The sequence below is a fragment of the Vicia villosa genome, unplaced genomic scaffold (genome assembly GCF_029867415.1).
Source record: "Vicia villosa cultivar HV-30 ecotype Madison, WI unplaced genomic scaffold, Vvil1.0 ctg.002868F_1_1, whole genome shotgun sequence".
Taxonomy (NCBI): Eukaryota; Viridiplantae; Streptophyta; class Magnoliopsida; order Fabales; family Fabaceae; genus Vicia; species Vicia villosa.
In genome coordinates, this window is record NW_026706050.1 from 262,186 (window position 1) to 288,512 (window position 26,327).

Here is a 26,327-nt window from a genome sequence, read left to right on the forward strand (position 1 = left end):
TGTTGGAACAACAATTTTAGTAGAAATACATTGGTGCCTATTTTTATTTTATATATTACTATAACAAAATTTTATAACTATTAAAATAATATAAAACTGAACTAAATATAGAGGCTGCACATAAATAAATAAATAAGTTTATTATAATACTAATTTAGAAGAAAAAGTTCAATTCATACAAAGTATGAATTAGCATACACTTTATTTAAAATAAACTTTATTTAAAATAAGTAGTCAATCTCAAATCATGGATAAAAATTAAAGCTTCAATATTTACAAATAACACTGGTTCACATTTTGGCGTTATATAAAGGAATGAGTTTCAAACACTACTTTTGAATCAATTGTAGTTCCATCTATTGCCATGTTACTTATACAGTTCCATTTTTTCGTATGGTCATAAATAGCAAAAATATATTCATGTTTAAATCTTTATTTAAGAGTCAACTATTGAATTGATGCTAAACTACCGTTTCACTGGCTGCATCAATTATGTTTCTTATTACTTTATTCTCATTTAGCAAAATCAATCTTAAAATCATATCTAATTCAAACTATTACAACTATCATTATAAATATGGATGAACTATTTAAGTATAATCAGTCAATATGAAATGATTTGATAATGAGAAAGGGCAATACAACAATTACTAAATAGTACCAGATTAACAAAAACATAATCCTCTAGTGTTCAATAACCAATGTAGATATTACTTCGAAGAGACATTAGCCCCTATTGCGATTCAAAAAATGGCTGCATCACATCTTCTGTTATCAATTAAACAAACAAAATTTAAAAGTAGCTTTTAATAAATTAACTAATATAGATTATCAAATTCTAATATCAGTTCATTGATGAACCAATCTGATATTAAAATACTCGTGCTCCCATACAAGTAAATTAATTATGATATTATAGAGATATCTAAAAAAATGGAGAATTCTAAAGAAGAGTTATAAATTTAAAATATGTCATCAAAAAATTTGTACTGTCTTGACAAAGAGTGTCAAAGATCAAAAATATTGTTCAAAAAGTAAATGAAAATACAACTTGCAGTACAACCAATATTGAAATAATCAAAATATGACAAGAAAAGAATTGCAATGTCTTTACACATAATCTTAGATTTGTCACATAACTCTTCAAAATAAGATTTGACCTGTAAAGAAAATTATTAGTGTCAGGTAACAATTCAACATGTTAATAGTATTGAGCAAAGTATGATATAAAAGTTCCAAAAAACACCTATTGTAAACTCTCTACTACAATTGACAACATACTCCTTCATATTTAAGAACATAGCATACTATTGTATGTTCCATGTAATGTCTATATATTGTAAAAGGCTCCTGATCTAATGTCTATCATATATCCATCCAACTGAAAAATCTATAAACAAAATGCAATGTAAGCTGAACCTTGGAATATGTCTGAGATGCATTTAGATGTAAACATAGCAACAAAAGAGGTAATAACCTTGGTGTACAATATATTTCCAACATGCATCATGTTTGGTGACTATATATTACCTTGAAACCAACAGAAATGATATTGTATATCCATCCAACCTAGCCCATGATTTTCATAGTCTTAGATTACAAACAGTTGTAGTCTCAACCTTGATGAATATGAGTGGCATCCATGTGTAACATTCAAATTGATCCTAATTGGGGACAAATTTAGGAAAGTTAGAGGACTATTGAGAAATTATAAAAGTTTCATATTAACTACAAATTAGTCTCTCATGATATCTTAGTCAGAGAACCAAAATTTAATATTACTTTTATGAATGATAGCCCAAACTATGGTTTGAGCTAGTTGATAGAATGGAAGCCTAGTTAGTTTTTCCAACTTAAATGACCATGTGGCATCGATTTTAAGTCTTTATAATATGGTTCATAGTTATGGACAGAAAGTGGCTTGGTTATAGTTTTTTACAGTGCAATACCAAAGCTAAATGGGTCTTAAAACATAGGTTATGATGACTATGAAAATAATGAACAACTAACATTATGAACATTGAAGAAAAATAGTAGGTTGAAAAGTACTGCATATTAAAGGATTGAACCCTATTAGTATTACCAATAATATAATGCATAAGATGAGTTGAGAAGGTTGTGCCATTGGATACATCAAATATACGTTGTGTAAAACCGGTTTGTCACCATGAACATAGTGAGGGTAATATTGCCTAGTTGTAAAAGTAGTCTGTTTGCATTTAAGGATGAGTTGACCATAGAGTGTATTATTCCCAAAAAGCAGGAATCAGTCAAATCAGAACCTAGGAAAGCAGCAGGAAGCTATCTGCCAAAACAATGAAAGTTGTCATATCCGGACTCATTTTAGTCAAGCATGTAAAAGACAATTATGAAACCATAATAATGCAACTTGTTTATGAACAAAACTATGTTAAATATTCACACGCAATAGTCTAAGCATCCTTCTAATTCAAAAAGTGCAATAATAGTTAACTTTGTACTCAACAAACGAAAGAAACATCTATACATTCAAACATTTGAAACTAACAGAACTAATGCAAAAACTAACAGCGATACAAAGAGTGCACCTTTTTTCAAGAAAATCAGTGCAAAAGAGATGATAACTTCAACACACAAGCTAGGTTCCAAATGCCTATTTCTAACATAACATACTGAATTTGGCATCTTGAAAATTATAATAGTAAAACAATTACTTATCTAATTCTTAAATAAGAACCTGTTCAATATCTAAACCTTATCAAATTCTAATACCAGTTCAACCAAACCTTATTAAATTAACCAATATGAACCAGCCCTATCAATGTCTATATATAATATGTGTTGGTGTCATAAGTAGTTAATTCGAACAACCTATAGACCAATTTGTCGTGATTCAAGTTGTTTCACAGTTTTGTAACTAATGAAATCAAAGTAGGTTTAGAGAATTATAATATGATATGAACTGTCCCAAAGTACTTGTCAACTAAGAAACTCTTAGTAAAATAAATTTAAATAAATTTCTGAAACACTAAGAAGTAATTGTGTAATAAACCCTCTATGAGTAACTATATTTGAACTATATATTTGATGGCCAAATGTAAAACCAGTTTAACATGGCTAACTGTTAATGGAACAAAACTGATTTTAATTTTTTTGCATATTAGTTTAAGTATCCATTGGTGATGGTGTACCCTGTAATGAAGTTGAATTCAAGCCAAATGGATTCAAGCCATTATGTACCATATGACATCATCTATAAAGAAAAGAAATCCAAGGAGAAAGTAAAATTCATTTCCGGTACTAAAAATTATAGTGTTGCTCTCATCTTCTTCATTCAAACAAAACACTACACACATTTGTTCATATATATAAATATTTCTCTTTAACTCTAACCATCACTTTACAAAACAAAAGATAGAAATTGTCACATTTTTCTCTCCTTCAAGACATATGCCTAGTATATGATTTATATGCTATATATGGATCTTAGAAAGCTATCTTCAAATTTTTAAAAACAAAATACCTATCTTCAAATTCTTCACTTACTTCATCATAAAATCAAGCCATGCTTGAGGATTCTTGGTGAGAGCATTCACAACAGGTTCATACCACTCTCTGGTACATCAATGATTTCGTCTTGTTCCCTTTTCAATTCTCTAGTGTAATGATCAGCTTCACTTTTTGCTAGCAAATAACTGCACAACGCAAATGCAACGTTTTGTTTCAATTCATGTCAATAAACACTATATCATATTAGTATACAAGTTTACGTACTTATCTGGGTCGTCAATCGTCATGCCTCCTCAAACCTTCACGTAAAAGGCTAACGACATGCTGGCTTCACATAACATCCAAGATGCCAACACATTGTCATCTGTTAGAACCATTTGACAGAAATCGGGCTATGCAATCAAAGGTGAGGGAACACCCCTAGGTAACTTCATGTCCCAGTCTCCTAATGCTCTGGTAACTGATAAAACGCCATTTAGGTAACCATCTTCTACATAGCCGCCCAATTCTTCAACTTGTCTACTCTCTAATGGATAAATAGGCCGATGATCTTAAGACATATCAATGGCTTCGACAGTCACCAGCATTAGCCACCATTAGAAGTCTGAAAAAAACATATTAGAAATTAGTCAAACAAACATTCAAGAAGGCTATCTCTTTCTCCATAACTAATGCAACAATAATATCCTATCATGAATCATATCTAATGAAACATGTTTAGTGAAATGAAATTCATTAAACTCAAATTCTTAATAACAGTTTGAGATATAGCTTTCTCTATCCTCTTTCAACATCTAAATTTTTGTATCAATATGTCAAGCTAGTAACCATACATTAGAGCTATTACAAATGTAGAAAAGAGACAAACATAATATAGTGGAGTGAGAAGATAGATGGACCTACCTTCCAAATATCATAGCAGTAAGAGATGTGGTCCTTGAAGAAGTATTCACACTGCAATCATCAGCCATAGTCGAGTCCGCCAAAAGACTCAGTCCCTTTTAGTTGATAAGCGCTTCATCCTCAAACCCAAAAGGCTCGGTCCCTTTTATGGAGACCCAAGGCCTCATTACTTCAATATTCATATTCGTCATATGATTTAGCTTTCATTTTTTCCAAAAGCGAGAAAAAAATGGTGAGATAAGCCAAAATGGAATATATAAAGAAGAACCTAACGATTTTGAAGATGACACCCTATGATGCATCTCTCTGTTACATCATCACCATCATTGTTTGGTTGTATTTGTCCCAACAGATCTGCTTTCTGTCCTCATTTACTCTTTGTATCCAATTTTAGCCCTAGATCTGCAAGATTCAAAGAAAAGTTAATAAGAGGGATAGAGAGAGAAGAGGGAAAACCGGAGAGATAGTGAGAGTATTGAAAATGTCAAAAGTGTGGAAAGAGGGTGGATAAAGGAGAATGAGAGGGAAAAAGGGAATTTGAAAAAATTGAATGCCACTTGTACAAAAAGACTCTTTTCATTGGTTGTAATTAATTGAATTAGTAAATTACGATAAAGGGCAATTCTTAGTGTTAATTAAAATGGAAGGAAGGGTAATTTAGACGGTTTGGTGGCATCTTCTATTCTTAGTTAGGTAGTTGATTGGAGGTCTTCAATAAAAAAAATCATTTATTAAATAAAAATTAGTAAAATTAGGCTTCCTAATTTTAATAGCCAATGACTGTAAATAAAAAATTAAATCTAACAAAAAAATCTTTAGCCATTAATATTGTAAGATTCATTAAGATTTAATAAAATAGAGAAAATAAAAACAAAATCTAATCTTGTAGTTGAAATAAGAAAGGAAAAATTAACCGACATATGAGAGAATATTGACTAGCCGTTAACCCTAATTAGCTATAAATATAACTAGTTGTTTAACACTTTCAGCACTTTCTTTCAATCAATTTCAGAGCGAAACTTTCTTGCTTTCTTGTTGCTGCGCGCGGTTTCCTCCGATTTTGATCCATTAATGGCTACCTCATTTCATTCATTCATGCCTACCTCTTCCCATTCATCTTCATCTTCATTATCATCTTGTGTTTCTTCATCTTCTTCTTCTTCTGTTATCTTTGTCTGTCCTCATCTTGCACTTGGTTCTTGTTCATCATGTTCCACACAACAAGTCAGCAAAAAGAGGTATTAGGAGTTTATATTTTAATACGCAAGGATTTCATTACGTGCACTCAAGGTACACTCTCAGTCGGCGCATACTACTCCAAAATCAAAGGTCTTTGGGAAGAGCTCGCCGAGTTTCGTCCCATTCATCAATGTGTTTGTGGTGGCGTAAACCCTTTGATCGAACACATCAACCGTGAGTATGTGCTCACATTCTTGCTGGGATTGAATGAAAGTTTCAATTCAATTCGTGGACAAATATTGCTCATGGATCCTTTGCCATCTGTTAGTCGAGTTTTTTCATTGGTTATGCAAGAAGAAAAGCAGCGTGTGGTTAATGCTATCACTAGTAACAACAGTGAGAACCTTGCCTATGCTGTTGCTGAATCTAATGGATCCAAGTCTAAGAATGGGAGAAGGGATAGACCTCTGTGCTCACATTGTAATGTTCTTGGTCACACCAAAGATAAGTGTTTCAAGCTTCACGGTTATCCACCAGGTTTTAAGAAAGGAAAAGTGTTCACCCCTTCACAACCAAATGCCAATGCTGTAAACACAGAGAACATGGATGTAGAAACGCCTTTGAACACCAAGCAGTATCAGCAACTCATAGCATATATTCAAGGACAGATGGCCAGACAATCTAACACAGACCCTACACCAAGTGATTCAGTTGGTATGGTTTTTTCTTCTACACATCAAAATAAATATCCTACTTGCAATACTTGGGTAGTTGATTCAGGTGCAACCTCCCACATTGTGCATTCTTTAAACATGTTCACTTCATATAAGTTTTTATCTCACAGATTTGTGACTTTACCCAACAATAGCAAAGTCCCTGTTTCTGCTATTGGTACAGTTGTTCTTAATCCCCATTTAACTTTGCATAATGTGTTGTACATTCCTCTTTTTCGCATCAATCTTTTGTCTGTTGGTCAGTTATTACAGGATTCTAAACTCTCTGTCATTTTTTCTAAAATTGGATTCCTGATTCAGGACACTCAGCAGGGGAAGGTGACTGGTTCGGGTGAATACACTCATGGCCTCTACTTCCTCAAGTCTGCTCATAAGGAGGATTCTATTTCCCTTAATGTCCATTCAAATAAAAGTTCTCTATCTGAACCTAGCTGTAATGTTGTTGGAAATGTTTCTTTCAATACTTGGCATGCTAGATTAGGACATTTATCTGATCATGTTTTACATTCTATGCATAAATCTGTTCCAAATCTATTCTCCTTTAATAAAAATAGTCATGAATTCTGTAAAGTTTGTCCCCTTGCAAAATTTCATCGTTTACCTTTTATTGCACACAATAATCACACTACATCACCCTTTGATCTCATCCACTGTGATGTATGGGGGCCATTTGCCAAAGCCACATATGATGGTTTTCATTATTTCCTAACCATTGTTGATGATAATACAAGGTACACTTGGATTCATCTAATGAAATACAAGTCTGAAGCTCCTATGTTGATTAAACAGTTTTTTAAGTTCATTAAAACACAGTTCAACACTACCATAAAAGGAATTCGAAGTGATAATGCCAAAGAGCTCGACTTGACTAGTTTTTTACGAGATGAAGGAGCTACACATCAGCTGTCTTGTCCACATAGGCCTCAACAGAACTCAGTTGTAGAGCGAAAACATCAGCATTTGCTGAATGTTGCTAGAGCACTTTTGTTTCAGTCTAAAGTTCCTTTGAGATTTTGGGGAGATTGTGTGAGTACAAGTGCATACTTAATCAATAGAGTTCCTTCTTCTGGATTGGATAACAAGTCACCATATGAGCTGATACAAGGTAAATTACCTGACTATGAATCTCTAAGAGTATTTGGTTGTCTTTGCTATGCCTCTACGATTCCTGCATATAGGTCTAAGTTCACCCCTCGTGCATCCCCCTGTGTTTTTCTAGGATATCCTCATGGTGTTAAAGGTTATAAGCTCCTTAACTTAGACACCAGAAAAATCATGGTCAGTAGAGATGTCACATTCCAAGAGACCATTTTTCCATTCAATTCTATAGCTGACGATACAATCCTGTCTAGTTTTTTTTCTGACACTGTATTGCCAAAGGCAATCACAGATTCCTTTTCTTATCAAGAACCAAACCCTTTGATCCATAATGATGATGAAGCACCACAGCTTGATGTGGATGCTGAAATGCCAAATTCACCTACTGCAGCTCAAAATAACAACCAAATCTTCCCTGTTGAGAATAATCAGCCACCTCAAAGGCCCATTAGAATACATAGGCCTCCAGCTTATCTTCAAAATTATCAATGCAGTGTCCAATATCCCATACAAAATTACCTAAACTATGATAACTTGCATCCCACTTATAAACAGTTTATAGGACAAGTGTCCAACATTTATGAGCCCTCTTTCTATCATCAAGCTGTATCTAGTCCTGAGTGGAGACATGCTATGGCAGAAGAAATTGCTGCCCTAGAGGCAAACAATACATGGACCATTCAAAGTCTTCCTAAAGATAAGAAAGCTGTGGGTTGTAGGTGGGTCTACAAAGTGAAGTACAGAGCTGATGGATCTTTGGACAAGTACAAAGCACGTTTAGTAGCTCAGGGATTCACACAACAGGCTGGTATAGATTTTCTGGATACATTTTCTCCTGTAGCAAAAATGACTACAGTAAGAATCTTACTTTCTATTGCTGCACAAAAACAGTGGAGTTTCATTCAATTAGACATTAATAATGCATTCTTGAATGGAGATTTATCTGAAGAGGTGTTTATGCAGCTTCCTAAAGGTTATCCAATCAAGGGGGAGAGCCTAGTTTGCAAATTAAACAAGTCTTTGTATGGCTTAAGACAAGCATCTAGGCAGTGGTATCAAAAGTTCAGTGACACCCTCACATCTTTAGGTTTTCAACAATCTTCAGCTGATAATTCTTTGTTTACATGTGGCAAGGAATCTTCTCTTGTCATTCTACTAGTGTATGTAGATGACATTGTGCTTGCAGGACCAGATTCAAAGAGGTTAAAAGAAGTTGAGATTCTCTTGCAAAAACACTTTAAGCTGAAAGTTCTGGGAGATCTTCACTACTTCCTAGGCTTAGAAATTGCAAAATCAACTAGAGGGGTCCATCTTTGTCAAAGGAAATATACCCTACAACTTCTTAAAGATACAGGCTATCTTGCCTCCAAACCTATGACCGTTCCTTTAGATTCTACAATGACATTTAACGATACTGATGGAGAAATCCTTGAGGATGTTTCTGCTTATCGAAGGCTGATAGGGAAACTAATGTATTTGACAATCTCTAGGCCTGACATCGCCTATGCAGTAAATAAATTAAGTCAATTCATGCAGAAACCTCGCACCACTCACTTGACAGGGGTACGTCATGTTTTGCAATATCTTAAAGGCACACCAGGAAAAGGTTTATTTTTCCCAACCAAGTCTTCTTTTAGAATCACAGCTTTTGCTGATGCTGACTGGGGGAGTTGCAAAGTGACACGCAAATCCACCACAGGTTTCTGTGTTTTTTTAGGTGATGCCTTGATTTCGTGGAAGTCAAAAAAACAGCCTACAGTAGCAAGATCATCAGCAGAAGCAGAGTATCGAGCTCTAGCCTCCCTTACTTCTGAACTGCTATGGCTGAGGCAACTGTTACGAGCATTTGAAGTCAATTTGCAGTCGGTTATGGTGTTTTGTGATAGCATGTCAGCTGTCCAGCTCGCATCAAATCCTTTGAGCCATGAAAGATCTAAACATGTGGATATAGACTGTCATTTCATTCGCCAGCATGTGCAGAACAAGTTTCTCAAATTAATTCATGTGAAGTCCTCACAACAGCTAGCAGATCCCCTTACCAAAGCTCTTCCACGGCCACTGTATGAATTCCTAACATCCAAGTGGGGAATGGTGGACATATATCTTCCCACTTGAGGGGGAGTATTAGGAGTTTATATTTTAATACGTGTCAGTTTCCTATAGGGTAGATATATTTTCTTTTTCATTCTATAGTTTTTCATTGAATATATATAGATAGAATGTAATTGTTTGGAGTAACAGAATGATAACAAACTGTAACCACTTGATAATGAAAAGAGCTTTATCTTCATCTTCTTCTTTGCTCTGCAATTTTCTTATCTTTCACATGGTTCAGATCATGAATCTTTGATATATTCAATAAGAGGAAACGTGGATACCAAGAAACCAACAAGACCAACAATGTTTCTTCATCCCTCTTGGATATCTCCTCGTATCCCAAAACTATTGTGTGTCTCCATCTATCTCTTAATGTTTGTACTTGTCTCCATGACACACACATTGTAGAGAAACAAAAATGCGTCCAACAAGAAACCAATGTTTCGACAACAAACAGCACATGCACTACTGTTGCGACAAGTTCTGGTTGTTCAACCAATGTTGGTGATTCATGGATGATCAAGAAGGTGCTCACAAAGAGTGATCTTGACGACAATTGCAGACTTTTGTTGAATAGAGATTTGGCTAAGAAATGGGTGGTTCCTGTCGTGGATAAAGCTAAAGCTGAGAACGACGGAGTCGAAGTTGAAGTGTTAGATGTTGACACTGGCTTTCCTCTTTCTCTTACTTTCAAGATACGGCCTTCAAATGACAGTCATGTCTTCAACAACACTTGGATCCCAGATTTTATGGACAGAAGAGGCTTAAAGAAAGGAGATGAAATCGGTCTCAAATGGAATGAAGAGAAGAAAAGATTTGATTTTTCTGTTCTTCATCGATCTTGATGATAATTAGTATTAGTTTATGATTCTTGAAATTTTAGAGATTATGATTATTTGTAAACATTGAGGATTTGTGTTTTGATGTTATTAATTAGAATGAGAATGTTTACAATTCATTTAATGATAAATTGGTATGTTCCCTTTTCTTTGCTTTGCAATTTCTGTCTTATTTTTACATGTTGTCTTAAGGTTGTGAGAGTAAGAAGAAAAGTGTCAGTATATGGAATGAAATGCTTGTCTAATGATTTACATACATTGAGTAACAAGCTAATATACATAATTGATCAAGAATAGAATGCGCAAGGTAATAACAGAAGAAAATAACTAGTTCAACTTCTAACTTACTCTTATAAAATGAATATCTTTGCAATATTAGGCAGAAACAATTGTTACCATTGAGCCCAAGCTCAAATAAAATGCTCATTTTTTTTATTCAGAAATGAAATTAAACGATATCATATCCACAATGACCTGGTGAGAAGTGTTGTTATACCATTATTCCGCCCAAGGTAAGGTCTTAGAACACTGATTAGGCTGATGAAAAGTCACGCAGCGCAAGTACATTTCTAGACATTTCTTCAAGGTCTCGGACTCCGTCGGATTGGGGACAGTAAGCTGTGCTCATCGAAAGAGTATTACCATGCAAATTAAACAGTTGTGATCCAGTTACTTGTGAAAAATTTATCGCGATCCGAGACAATATGGATAATGGAATACTTTTGTTCATAAAGACCTATGTACTTTTCTGCTGTCATGTCAGACTTAGTGAGAAAAATTGCCTTACTTTGTTAGTCAATTCACGACAACTATGATGACTTTGAAACAATTAGAGCTAGGTAAAGCGGTTATGAAGTCCATAGCAATGTCTTCCCAAACTTGGTTGGGGATTGGAAGAGGCTTTAGTAACCCTGCAAGTAGTGTAGTAGTGTAGCAGGTGTTTGCTTCATCACTGCACACTGTTGGACAAATTGTCTTACATCAAGGAGCATCCTGTTCCAATGAAATTGGACGGCAATTCGATCCAAAATTTGGGTTATACCCGAGTGAACCCCTATTGGAGATGCATGAAGCTAGATTGAGGGCCGGAGCAAGTTTATTCTTGGCACTGCTGAACAAGTGATTTTAGGTAGCTATCAAATTGAATGCCTTGGTGTAAATATGCTAAAAATGCTGAACGGGGCTCAGACCAAGCCAATATGAACATTCTCGACAATGCATTTGCTGCTCAATTCTCCTTTCTCGCTTATATTCGTTTGTTAAATCAAATCCAATGAACTTATGGAGCCAAACTTGCTGCTCCGGGATTTGAAGCCTCGGGTCTAATAGACTTTTGAGGCTTTTTTTTTTTTACCATGGGAGACGAAATTTCATTACAAAGAGGGACATAGTTGCACTGAAAGCAGCAGAACTACGTTATTGATATAATTGGCAACTGTCTCACTCTTATTACATCATTTAAGGAGGCATAGTGATCACTAATGATAACTTTGATCTGTTTGATTTTTCTCTTTTTCACTCATAACATAACATGTAATATGTATGGTGCATTTTGCATACAAACAACATTTCAAAATACAGTGATTGTACCAAATCCTAGTTATTAGTCCATTTGGTCCTAATTGCTGCTCGACTTTGTTTTGAATGTTGTTGTTTATTGCAAAGGAAGTACCAGTAACGGGCTCTTTTCTTGTGGCTGCAACTGCAACAGGGTCAAGTGCTGTTATAGACATAGTCTCATCTTAAGTTTTAAGAAGCTTTGTATAAATTGGTCGCAATTTCACTACGATAAAACAAATCAAATTCTATTTAATGACAGTTTAACTGAGGAAAGGATTTTATCGGGTCTTATTTAGCTAAACTTTACTTGTGATAAATTTTGAGTCTTGTACGGTACTCCGTCTTTCACGCTGTCGTTAGACATTGTTAAATGAGAGCAGTCAACAATTATTGCTAAGGGAGCCATAGTTATTGGTTGGAAATCCTTTGGAAATCTTGTTACCCGCTTTTCAAATTTAGATACTAATTTTGTTTTTATGGTAATGAATTTGCTTTAAGAAAAATCAAATACAAGTTTTAGAAAATGCTATAGTCGGTCTCATCATAATCATTATTCATTATAATAGTTCAATAATTCATTTTTTCTGTTTTTCATCCCTTTTACTATGGTATAAAATTTTCATCTCAATATATTAACAGCATTATAATATTTTTTTTTTTACAAAAAAATGCTTGTGTTTATGCTATTATAATGAGTTCATATAAAAATAGAAAGTAAACGGAAAAACAAGCTACATTCCTATGCTATAATAAAATTATAATTAAAATATCATAAAATAATATTTAATTTTGAAATTAATTGAAATGCACTGACAGTGTAAAGAAGTTTTACACTGCAATGAATCACAACCGTTGATAAGTTAGAAATATTTGACTTTTATTTTTATTTTTTTAAAAGTAATACAATTGAATAGTCATGATCCACTGATGGTGTAAAATTTTTTACACTGACAGTGCGTAGCAATTAAACTCTTTAATTTTATGAATTATTTTAGTTAATAATTAAAATATCAACTATTTAAAATTAAGAATTTAAATTCTTTAATGCAACTAAATCGATATTTATATCTATGTAAAGCAAACTAATATGATGATTTGACAACTTTTAAGAGGTTAACAAGCAACGTTATTAAAACATATTTTATTTTTTTAATTAACTATTTTTTTATTAATGGTTAGTCGTTCTTTATTAATATTTAATATTTTTTAATTTTTATTGAGTCGATCATGAAAATGGTCTATCTACTACGACTAGGGGTGCTCGCGGTGCGGTTTGGGCGGTTTTGACGAAAAAAATCATCCGAACCGCAAGAGAAAAAATAGTGCGGTTTGGTTTGGTTCGGTTGGCTTTTAAAAAAAATCCGAACCAAACCAAACCAAACTAATGCGGTTTGGTTCGGTTCGGTTGGTTCGGTTTTTTACAAATATTTTATTGAGCCATACATATATATATATATGACAACATAATTTTATATTTAGACATTCATACACTAACAAATAACAACAAAACTCGTCATATTTTGACAACGATTTTCCATTTAATATGTAAAAATTAAATTAGACAAAAGTGGAATATTAAACATAAAATAATAGCATAAAACAATATAAAAATTATTATAATGAAACAAAAAAATAGAAGAGACGAAAGATTAGTGAAGGTGAAAAAGAAAAAGAAAAAGTGTTGAGAGATTAGAGAAGAAGATGTGCGATAAAAATGAAACTGAAATACGGAACATTTACATAAAAATGAGAAGGTGAAAAAGAAAGAATATAGGAGAGTTAAGATTATAGAAGAAGAGGGAAGATGTATGTGGCAAAGAAGGTGAAATAATGTTATTAGAGATTTGAGAAGATCGGGGCTGAAATTATATGTGTAAGGATGAGAAAATTGTTTGTAATCATAAGACTAATGTATAATAGGTTTAATTTTGGGTTGGATGTGAATTAAGTAAAATTTAGGTTGTAACATAATGCGGTTTGATTCGGTTTGGTTCGGTTTACAAAATACAAACCGCAAACCGAACCAAACCGTGCGGTTTTGTTAAAAAGTGACCCAAACTAATCCGAACCAAATGCGGTTTTTTGCGGTTTCGGTTTGGTTTGGTTTGGTTTGCGGTTTTCTATTGGGATGGTTTGGTTTTGAGCACCCCTAACTACGACGGCAAGAAGTCTTGTAGGGTGATGTTTTGTGGCAGTTTATGAGTCATGCTCACGTGAGATGAGCGACTTTGTTGATTGACGGATGATGCTTGGAAGCAAGTGTATGGTTACGACCAGTGGGGTGTTAAGACCTTGGTGAGCATTTTTCTCTTTAGGGTGAATAGAATGTGTATGACTTAGGGTCTGTCTTCTCTCTTTAAGAGGAGATTTATTTATAGAGGCGTAAACCGCTCCCTTCCTATCTGGAGAAGTTATTGACCACCTATATTTCAAGAGCTAGTGGAAATGTCTTCTTTCTTGACTCATATGTCAGGGGCACCTCTCGATAGGCCTTTGAGTCATTTCATGGGCGACATAATTCCTGGCCGAGGATGCCCTAGTTTAGGTCTTCGCAAATATAACACTACACGATCATTAAGAGATTGTCCAATAGATTTTAGACTCAACTAAATGAAAATAATTGATTAGGTCATTAAGTCTAATCAATTATTAAATTAAAAAAACTCTTCCAATCAATCATACAGACACGACCAAACGAGCTTTCACACTTCCTCTCTTTCACAACTTTGAAGCTTTAAGTCTTGGATTTATTACCTTAGAGTTTGCATCACACAAGAACTTTGAATCTTCTTATCGAGACTTGAGATATCTTCATGTTGATTACCATAATATAAAATTTGACAGGTTAAACCACCGTTGAACCTTGAAATAGAAGTATTCACTTGAATGTCATTTGACCATAATATTGACTTCAAAGAGATGCCTTGATCTTTAAGAGAATCTTCAAAAGGATAACTTAATTCAAGAGGATAACTTGATCAACTATCTTGAGCATCTTTGGTCGCTTGATCAATTTTCAATAGATATGGACTTTAGTTAATATCGTTTGATATTAAGTGTTGTCATCATCAAAATTAAACAACTACTTAGTTGACTTATAGCTTTGTTATCCATATATAAACTTCACCACCTAGGATCATATTGACAATACCTTCAAACACAAAGATTTAAATTTTCTGCCCTTTTTAATGATGACAACGCATCTTTTAGAGATGTGGTAAAAGAGAAAAAAAAGATAAATTTTAGTTTTTAAACTTCCCACATCTCAGATAGGTAGAGCGCCTCGTTTACACATGCGCCAATGTTTTTCATAGGATTCCATCATGAAATTAAAAGAATTGATCTTAACTTATAAATTGATGTCTTACTCCAAGAATAATATAAGAAAACAATAGCCTGACAAAGGACTTAGACGTCAAATGGAATCCATAATGGATTTGAGATATTGATAAGGTGATTACTGTCAAACTGATACGACACTTTCATATATCTCAAATTGTATATTACAAAGGGAAATAAGTTATATTTATATACACAGAAAACCCTATTTCTAATTATAATTAAATCAGAATAATTATAACCAAATCAAGGTAATTAACAATTAATAACTATATTCCTATTATAGTTCCTACAATCTTGTTGACAGCTAACACCAACACTCCCCCTCAAGTTGGTGCATAGATATCTCGAATGCCCAACTTGATTAAGTGCGTTATAGAAGTCTCTACTACATACAGTTTTTGTGAGTATATCGGCTAATTGATCTTCAGACTTAACAAACGGAAATTGAATTATCTTGGTCTCCAAATTTTGCTTAATAAAGTGTCGATCTACTTCCACATGTTTTGTTCGATCATGTTGAACCGGATTATGAGCAATTTCAATTGCAGACTTGTTGTCACAAAAAAGATTCATCGCATTATTCGGAGTAAAGCCAATTTCAATTAACAGTCTTCGAAGCCAGAGAAGCTCACAAAGACCTTTAGCCATCCCTCGAAACTCTGCTTCAGCACTTGATAATGCTACAACCTTTTGTTTCTTACTTTTCCAAGTAACCAAATTTCCTCCAACAAAGTTAAAATAGCCTGAGGTGGATTTTCTGTTAGTGATATCTCCCGCCCAGTCAGCGTCTGTATAGCCTTCAACTTGTACATGATTATTCTTTGTGAACATCAAGCCTTTTCCAGGCGATGACTTCAAGTACCGCATGATTCGAATTACTGCGTCCATGTGATCTTTACTCGGGTTGTGCATAAATTGGATTACTAAACTTACCGCATACGCTATATCAGGTCGTGTATGAGATAAGTAAATAAGTTTGCCAACCAATCTCTGGTACCTTCCTTTGTTTGTTGGCACTTGGTCTGGATATTCTCTAAGTTGGTGGTTCTGGACAATTGGAGCATCTACAAGTTTACAGTCTAGTGGCCCAACTTTTGATAAAAGATCTAAGATGTATTTTCGTTGAGATAAAAAGATGCCTTTCTTCGACCTAGCAACTTCAATACCTAGAAAATATTTGAGTCCACCTAGATTTTTCATCTCAAATTCGGCTGCCAGTTGTTTTTGAAATTTTGCTGTTTCCTCAGAGTCATCTCCTGTAATAATCATATCATCTACATACACAATCAAAGTTGTGACCTTACCTTGACGGTGCTTCATAAACAACGTATGATCTGCGTTGCTTTGTTGGAAGCCATATTTTTTCATTGCCAGGTTCAATTTCCCAAACCACGCTCTAGGAGATTGCTTCAAGCCATACAAACTGCGTCACAATTTATACACCACCTTAGTCTCATAATTTGTCATGTATCCCGGAGGAATATCCATATATATTTCTTCTTTCAAGTGCCCATGGAGAAACGCGTTCTTCACGTCTAAATGATGCAATGGCCAATCAAGATTTACTGCAAGAGATAAAAGAACTCTGACAGTGCTCAACTTGGCAACAGGAGAAAAAGTTTCTTGATAGTCTACGCCATATGTTTGTGTAAAGCCTTTAGCTACTAGTCTTGCTTTGTACCTTTCAATAGACCCATCAGCTTTGTATTTGATAGAGAAAACCCACTTACACCCTACTGGTTTCTTTCCTTTTGGTAAAGGGACAAGAGTCCATGTCGCATTCTTGTTTAATGCCTCCATTTCTTCATTCATAGCTTGAACCCATCTAGGGTCTTCAATGGCCTCTTCAACGTTGCAAGGTACACTGTGTGAAGATAGCTCATTTGCAAATTTCTTAAGTGGTTCAGATAAGTCTTTCATAGAAACATAATTAGCAATTGGATACCTCGATCTATGATCCTCTTCTTCAGGAGAGTAACGCTTCGGTGGTTTTCCCCGATTATGCCTGTAAGGTAATTCATAGCTAACAGAGATATCACCATTATTATTATTATTATTATCAGGAGATATAGGAGAGCTTACCTCAGTGATATTCTCAAGAGATGGATCGTTGAGTACTGGAGAGGGGGGGACTCTGATACTTCAACTTCAGGATTCATATGGTCTGTTTGAGTTTGACAATAATCACCAAAAACTTCAGTTGATGGCATATCAATATCTTTGAACCAGTCAAATGTCGATCAATTCGACTCTTCTTCTAGTGTCTTCCCCTGAAGAGAAGAATTGGGTGATGCCGAAGAGTAGAACTGGTCAAATTCCAAGAATGTAACATCCATAGTTACATAAATGCGTCGAGTAGTAGGGTCATAACAGCGATACCCTTTCTGGTGTACACCATATCCCAAAAACAGGCAACGAATGGCATACGGATCAAGCTTTGTTCGCTGGTTTTTATGTAGGTGAACAAACGCAACACACCCAAAGACACGAGGTGGCAGCATTTGTATTGTAGGCAGCGGTACATATGTGGACAAGGTCTGCAGCGGAGTTTTAAATTCAAGAACCTTTGATGGAATCCGATTGATGAGATATACTGCTGTAGTAACAGCATCAGTCCAATGGTGGTGAGGCACATGTGCTCCATGTAAAAGAGCACGAGCAGTTTCAAGGATATGGCGATTTTTCCGTTCTGCAATACCATTTTGTTGTTGAGTTTGTGGAACGTGGTTTCGTGAATAAGTCTGTGTTTTTTGAAATACTCATGGAATTGGTGATTTACAAACTCCCCACCATTATCAGAGCGAAGGATCCTAATCTTCTTTGAATATTGAGTCTGAATCATTTTATGAAATTGTTGAAATATGTATACCACTTCATTTTTTTGTTTTAACAAATAAATCCAAGTCATTCGAGTGCAATCATCAACAAATATCACAAACCACCGATAACCAGAGATAGAAGATTTTGGGGATGGACCCCATACATCAGAATGGATTAAAGCAAAAGGAACATTACTTTTATTCATACTTAATGGAAAAGTGACTCGATGACTCTTGGCTAAAATACAAGCTTCACATTTAAAGTTCAACAAAGATGTATCTGAAAATAAATTTGGGAACACATGCTTCAGGTAACCAAACAAAGGATGGCCTAATCGACGATGCCAAAGTAAGACTTGCTCCATTTTGTTGTTTCTTGGATAATGCATGTGATGCGCTCGGCCTACACTGAAATCCTCCAAAAAGTAAAGTCCCCCTCTCTTAGTACCACGTCCAATGATCTCCTTCGTGAGAATATCCTGAAGGAAACAGAAAGACGGATAAATTAGCACAACACAGTTCAAGTCTTTTGTAACTTGACTCACAGACAACAACTTATGAGATAGAGAGGGAACAAGTAGTGTATTTGAAAGCAAAAGGGATGGCGATAACATCGCAGTTCTAGCCCCTGTTACCGCCGATAAACCACCATTTGCGTTGGCAATACTTGAGCGTCGAGGGGTCGAACGTTCAGAAAAATCAGCAGCATCAAACGTCATATGATCGGTAGCTCCGGAATCAAGTATCCATGCATTAGATTCATCATCATGATTATAGAAAATTAGAACATTACCTTTAGTGGTGTGGGGACTTGATTTTGGAATGAGGGAAAAATGCGGTTCAGCAGTCGCTACTGCAGCTTTGCCCGAGTTGCTCTCTGTTGTTTCACGACGCTTTCGAGCCCGAAAGTCTGGCCACCAGTCTCGATAGCCATGAAGCTTAAAACATGTCTCACTAGTATGTTTGTTACCTCCACAATGAGAACACTTAGTGACATTAGATGGTTCTTTTTGTTTGGATTGAGAAAATATCTTACTGTTATGTAATTTGAGGCCCTTAGATGCGAGAACTGCTCCAGATAATTCATTGGAGTTGTCTGTCATCACTGCCTGACGAAGAGCTTCCCTCCTAACATGTGCATATGCTTGCTCCACTGTTGGAAACGGTTTCATTTGTAAAACATCGCTTCTGATATTATCTAAGCGGTCATCAAGTCCATCCAAAAACACATACACTCGTTCTTCTTGGACAAGTGTATTGTAGTGTTGGATATCAACTTGACATGTCATCGGATTTGGATGACGAAAATCTATCTCACGCCAAAGTCCTTGGAGATCGTTATAATATTTTTCAAGAGAACCACCAGCTTGTTTAAGACGTGTCACCCGTCGCCGAAGGTCATACACTTGGGAGGTATCACTGCCATCAAAGTATATGGTCGCAATTGCATCCCACACCATCTTGGCAGTGGAGAATCAAAATGTAGGATCTGTTTGAGGGGGTTGCGGGAGATCTCCGTTGATATATCCCAGTTTGTCTTTGCCCGAGATATACATCTCGACCACCTGGGACCAAAGGGGATAGTTTCTGCCATCTAACTTGATGCCAATCGGTGCCACCATATGGTCAGAGCCAATTTGTGATGGGGCTGAAGCACGGTTCAGAACTTCCGTCATTTTCGTTGTCAACTCAGCAAGAATAGAAGACGAGGTAGCCTCATCGGAGTTTGAATCCGATTCAGCCATGGAAGAAGGATGGAAAGTGTTACTGTATGTCTGGATTAAGACCTGGCGGCTGATACCATGTCAAACTGATACGACACTTTCATATATCTCAAATTGTATATTACAAAGGGAAATAGGTTATATTTATATACACAGAAAACCCTATTTCTAATTATAATTAAATCAGAATAATTATAACCAAATCAAGGTAATTAACAATTAATAACTATATTCCTATTATAGTTCCTACAATCTTGTTGACAGCTAACGCCAACAATTACACACTCTTTTCAATTCTAGGAAATGAGTCTAGGGACCTCAAAAAAAATTCTCTTTTCTTCCTATCTAATGAACTTTAAGGTGTGTGAAGTTTCATTTTATATGATATCTTTATTTATGTAGGTTGATAGATAGTCCATTTAACTTAAGTTGATCCAGGCCAGAAGTAGACCTACGTCAAGATAACCTTCTCCTTTAAAAAAACTTTGATAGTGCTCTAAGATTTGGATATAAATAAGAAATCAGAGAATGGAGAGTCATTTCCTTTTTCCATGTGTTAAGAAAAAATATGGTAGACTAATTGATATTTCTATTTGTTAATGAAAAAGCCTAATGCAAAAAAATGCACTTTGGGTCTTTAAAATAAGGATTATGCTAACGAGTGTCCTCGAGATTCTTTAAGGATACCAAATAAAGAAAATATTTTTTACAAAAGTCAATATTTCAATTTTCAATGCATTGAATACACACATTTTTAAAAAAACTTACCACTTTAATCACTGAAGGAGTGCTCCAAGGGCACTCGTTAGCATTTCCCTTAAAATAATTCAAATCATTTTGATAATAATAGTTTGATTTGTTTTACTGAGAAGGTCGTCGGTCCGAGTCCGTATATCCCTAATATTAGAAGGCGACTATCATTCACTCTAAATCAAATCTAGTACTCCAGGAATAACTTCAAGTATGATAATCAAAGGCCTAGTTATAGGAACTCTCCATCATCAGGATTCTAGCTCAGACTAAGATGGCTGGAAACAATACTATCAATCATTCTTCCATATTAATTTCTGATTTTGTTTTGATAAAGGCCTTTGATGTTAAAATTCACCCCTTATAGCCCCCAATATTAAAGAAATTCTCCTATCGCCTACAAACCAGGGATGTTATATGTGTAATTGTGACAGAGGGTATTCTCTTGATACAAATCCTTGGGGATGTGGTGGCATTTTTAGGAACAACAATGGAGATTTTTTTATTAGCCTTTGTTAATAATTTATCAACTGGATCCTCGTTGTATGCAAAATTCTTTGTTGTCTTGAAAGCTATTGATATTGAAAAAGTTAGTGGTTGGCGCAAGATTTGGATAAAAACTGATTGTGTTATGATTGTCTAAGCTTTCTCTAACCCTAGTTGGATTACTTGAAGCTTAAGAAACAAGTGGCTTGCGAGCACTAACCCCTTTAACATCTCTAACTTACTCATCACACACATATATGGAAGGAAGTTCTTCACTGAATTTTTTGCAATTATAGGCCTCAACGCAAATTCTATAGTTTTTTTTACTCAATCCCCAGTGAGATCAAAGGTGGTTTGTAAATAATAAGTTAGGCAAACTTTTCTTTAGGTTATCTTCTCTTTGATGGGGGTAACATAGTTCCTCTCTTTTGTATCTTTGGTTGTAACACCTTTTCTTTTCAACAATGTTATGTTGACACCAAAATTTGACACCAATACCTACATTGTATACGCTGTTCACCGTATTTGTACGGTGAATAATGTTTTTTAAAATAAAATATATATTATTTTAAATACTGCTTGTGAATAGTGTCTGTGAACAGTACATGAACAATGACTTTTTAATACTAAAACCAAATTGGTTAATGAAATCTTAAATGTTGGTTAATCAAGTGATGAAGTTGGTTAATAAACATCCAGATATTAAAACTAATTTTTAATAGTAAAACAAAGTTGATTATTAAAAAGTAAAATGTTGGTTAATGAAGTTATGAAGTTGGTTAATAATCGCCGATATAGTAAAATAATTTTTAATAGTAAAATAAAGTTGGTTAATAAAAAGTAAAATATTTGTTAATGAAGTTGATTAATCACGCAATTTTATATCGGTACTCCTTAATTTTAAAAAAAATTATATATTTTTTTTAAAAAAATTATTTAATATTATAATATTTCATTGTTGACCTGATCGTATTCGTGAATAATAAAATACGATCTAGTGTAAGAGTGTGTAAGAGTGTGGTGTAAAAATATCATTTCACTTTCTTTTTCAATATATTAGTCCATATTAAAAAAAAAAACTTATATAACACCATACAAAAATAGATAATTTTAACTCATGTTTAACAAGGCTTACACTATAAAGATTAGTTTCTATAAATGAAAAAGAAAAGTGAAGTTTAAAAAAAAAAGAAGTGAAACTTAATTTTAAATATTTTAGTTTCAAATTAGAAACTAAAAATTTATTTAAATTTAAAATATTAATTTGTAGGTTTTAACAATAAATGTGTAAGAAGTCATAAAATTATAAATTTGAACTAAATAGACCTGCATCACAAGTTAAAAAAAAATATTATTATAAATAATCATCTACATTTATGCCTATTAAAAAATATATAAATAAATAAATAATCATCTACAATATAATGTGGCTTGCTTTCCAATGTGCTGCATGTGGCTTACTTTTTCTTTTGGCCTTAGGAGTTGATCCATCTAATGTTGCAACTGTTTTGCTTATGATGATGTTTCTAATGGCTCTCCCTTAGATTCTAAGCTCTTTGTAATTTATTCAATTTGTATGCTGAGCTGTAGATGATCTTCTGATTCACATGTGACTTCTGCTGATGTTTGTATGTTATTTGTCACTGTATCGTAACTTTCAGAACTTGTTACTTCAGAACTTCTGATCTTCATACTTGCGTGATCTTCTGATGTTTGTAATAATCTTTCTTGTTCATTTCCTTGCAGCTACTGATGTATTTTCTGATTGAGGCTTTCGTATGTAGACTTTGATATTGCTTGTTCTTCTGAATGCTCTTGTCTCTGATTGTTACTTTTCTTGCTGCGATCTTTGGCTTGTTTGACGTGTTCTTAATTAGAACATCTGATTAGCTTTGACAATCTTCTGGATGTAGTTGTTGATAACACGATTTTATATAGTATATTTAGCTTGAAATCCGTAGATATTTATAGCGTTTTCCGTTTATTATATTGATTTATTATGATATTATACGAGTATTTGCTTTGTTTCAGGTTTTACACTCTTATTATGACTATTTGTGAAAAGGAGAGGAAATGGAGCTAAAATGACCACTATTTATGCCTAAAAGATGAAAAATGGGTGCTGAAGTAAAAAGGAGGTGCAAATAAGGCCCAAATGTGCTAAAGGAGACCCAAAGGCTCAATTGTGCGTGGCCCAAACCACACAAGCAAGTGGAGACGCACGTCTCCAACGTTCCATGCCACGTCATCCAAGGGAGACGCACGTCTCCAGTTCCCTATATTTTCTCCACTTGAGACGCACGTCTCAAGTCATTCAAAGGAGCTTCCCCAAAAAGCGGAGACGCACGTCTCCCAGTCCAAGTCAGCTGAGGTCCCTCTTTTCACGCGTCCCAACTGCAGAAGCTCCCCTATAAATAGAAGCAGTCACTTCAGTTCAAAACGTCTGATTTCCTGCTAACGAAGTGCTGCCGAAATTGTTCCGCGCTTATTATTTTTCTTCCTGCTTTCATTTAAATAGTTTATTTTCTCACAACAATTTCTACACCGGAAATTATTGTGAACCTTTTATAAATCTAGCCTTACGTTAGATTTATCGCTTTTATTTCCTTGTTTTAATTTCCGTCCGTTTAAATTCCGAAGAACGATCCAGCCAACCTGTGGTGGAAGTTCGGTACTTGAAGATCCAGTTGCAATTTATTTTATTCAGGTTTATTATTTACCGCATTTATTTATAGTTATTGCATGATATATTATATGCCAATTAACATGCCTTTTATTATAAGCCAAATTAATTTATGCATGCTTAACCGTATTAATATGTCTGGCTAATTTACTAAGATATCGGTATGTAAAGTAAGTTAACTATGGGATCCGAAATAAATTGGCTTAAACTATGTTTTATTAATTATCACTTGTTTTTTGTTTGTATGTCTAATTTAATTAGTAAGTCTTAAAACCAATAGAGCGAAAGTTTGAGGGGTTAAGACGGTCAAAGGTTAAAATCAATAGAGCGAAAGTTTGAGATCTTTAACTGGATAGTAGACATAGGACATTAGTTTTAAGGATGGCGAAAGCGTATTAAAACTAATTAGGACTTATTTATTTTCAAAAAATGTTTTTACACCCGAGCGGGATGGCGAAAGCATACGTTAGGGATATTAGCATGTTCCGAGTCAACAGAGCGAAAGTTTGAGATTAGGAGATTTAAATAGATAACAACTTCATAAAACAGGCATTTTATTAGTTACGTTGTTTCCAAAAAGCTTTTCTAATATCTAATGGGATGGCGAAAGCGTACATTAAGAGTTAGGATAGTAATCTAAATCAACAGAGCGAAAGTTTGAGACGAGGATTTTTAACCAATTGAATTAGTAAAGATTTTTAATTGAATTATGCATTAGCCAATGGACCTTCGGATCACCTAAAGTTAAAGGAAATACATACTGATATCTGTTTATTATTATACTTCCTTTTTTATTCACAAACACTCTCCCTTAGGAACAATCAAATTATTGGTAGCCTTAGCTTTACATAGTAACCTTAGATAACGGTAGATCGATTCATAGTCCCTGTGGATTCGATATCTTTTAAAACTACACGACACGACTGTGCACTTGCAGTCATCAGATTAATAGACACGTAAAGTCGCGATCAAGTTTTTGGCGCCGTTGCCGGGGACTATTTAAGTCGATATCGTAACTCACTGTTACACCGTAGAGACTAGGGCAATTCTTTCCTTACTTTCTGAACGATTGTATGCCAAATACTCGTTCACAAGGAGGAGATTTAATACAACGAATTAACGAGATTGAACGTTTCATTAACGTTAAACGTCGAGCTCGCAATCTTCCCGAAGTAGCACCAATTCCGATTAATCAGGAATTGACCTTTACTGATCAAATCAATCAAATTATCCCGAAGTTAGAGATGGCTGCTATTCGTCCTCTTAGAGACTATGCCGCTCCTTCACGCGCTGAACCGCACTCAAGTATCTCACCACCTGCGATTGAGGCGAACAATTTCGAACTGAAACCTTTGTTGGTACAAGCTGTTCAACATAATCAATTCTCTGGAAGCCCTGCAGACGATCCCAACCTTCATTTATCTGTGTTCGTGCAATATGCCGACACTGTCAAAGCTAACAACGTTAGTTCCGACGCTATTCGATTACGTCTCTTTCCTTTCTCCTTGAGAGATAGAGCTAGAGCGTGGCTTCAATCCCTGCCTTCTAATTCCATAACTACATGGGACGAACTGAAGAGAGTATTCTTAGCGAGATACTTTCTGCCTAGCAAAACTGCTATGCTAAGAGGTCAAATCAACGGATTTACCCAGAAAGATAACGAATCACTCTTCGAAGCTTGGGAACGATATAAGGACATGCTTAGACTATGCCCTCATCATGGACTCGAACCATGGTTGATCATCCATACTTTTTATGGTGGTCTCCTTTATAACACTAAAATGACTATAGATGCCGCTGCTGGCGGAGCACTAATGGACAAACCCCATGATGAAGCATACAACCTCATAGAGAACATGGCAAAAACCATTACCAATGGGGTGGAAAACGAGCCGCTCTAGAGAAAACCCAAACCAAAGGAGGAATGTACGAAATAAGTGGTATAGACCGCATTAACGCTAAAGTAGACGCTTTAACTCAAAAGATCGAAAACTTAACCATCACTCCTTCAGCCACCGCTACTGCCGTAACACCTAACTGCGAGATTTGTGGATTAACTGGACACGCAGTTGCCGAATGTCAACTCTTGACTGGAATCCCATCTGATCAAGTAAATTATGCTCAAGGAAACCCTTATTCTAACACGTACAACCCTGGATGGAAAAACCATATGAACTTTTCATATAAAAACAACAACGCGTTGTACGCGCCTGGACAAGCACCTGTTGTGCCACCTGGCTATCAAAAAGCGCCTGTAGCTGCTCAAAACGCCCCTAGGAAGTCGAATCTAGAAATCATGATGGAGAACTTTATAGCTTCCCAACAACAAACCAATAAGGACTTCCTAAATCAAAATATCCACAATAGCGAGCAACTAAAACAACTATCGAACAAAGTAGATGCCTTAGCTACGCATAACAAAATGTTAGAAACTCAAATTTCACAAGTAGCCCAACAACAAGCACCTACTGCTGCCCCTGCTGGCACGTTTCCTGCTCAACCACAACCTAATCCTAAAGGACATGCGAACACAATAACACTACGAAGTGGAACGAACTACGATGGACCTATCGATCCTAGAACTCAAAACGCACCCATGTCCCAACAAGAGCCAAAGGAAACCC

General features: G+C 35.1%; 1 protein-coding gene, 1 long non-coding RNA gene and 1 other non-coding gene across 3 annotated transcripts; 1 reads left to right on the forward strand and 2 right to left on the reverse strand.

The window, feature by feature from the left end:
• Window positions 1–977: 977 nt before the first annotated feature.
• LOC131639925 (uncharacterized) lies at window positions 978–4,878 on the reverse strand. Its single transcript, XR_009295085.1, has 6 exons — window positions 4,393–4,878; window positions 3,754–4,093; window positions 3,526–3,674; window positions 2,084–2,305; window positions 1,531–1,664; window positions 978–1,160 (listed from the first exon to the last, which is right to left on the reverse strand). It is a non-coding gene; the product is annotated as an uncharacterized LOC131639925 (long non-coding RNA).
• Window positions 4,879–5,891: 1,013 nt separating this feature from the next.
• LOC131639923 (uncharacterized) lies at window positions 5,892–6,949 on the forward strand. Its single transcript, XM_058910362.1, has 2 exons — window positions 5,892–6,285; window positions 6,606–6,949. The coding sequence occupies exons 1-2, from the start codon at window positions 5,919–5,921 to the stop codon at window positions 6,638–6,640; spliced, it is 402 nt and encodes a 133-aa protein (XP_058766345.1). The 5' UTR covers window positions 5,892–5,918; the 3' UTR covers window positions 6,641–6,949.
• An 18,373-nt stretch (window positions 6,950–25,322) lies between these two features.
• LOC131639940 (small nucleolar RNA R71) lies at window positions 25,323–25,429 on the reverse strand. The gene has a single exon (XR_009295097.1). It is a non-coding gene; the product is annotated as a small nucleolar RNA R71 (small nucleolar RNA).
• Between the last annotated feature and the right edge of the window lie 898 nt (window positions 25,430–26,327).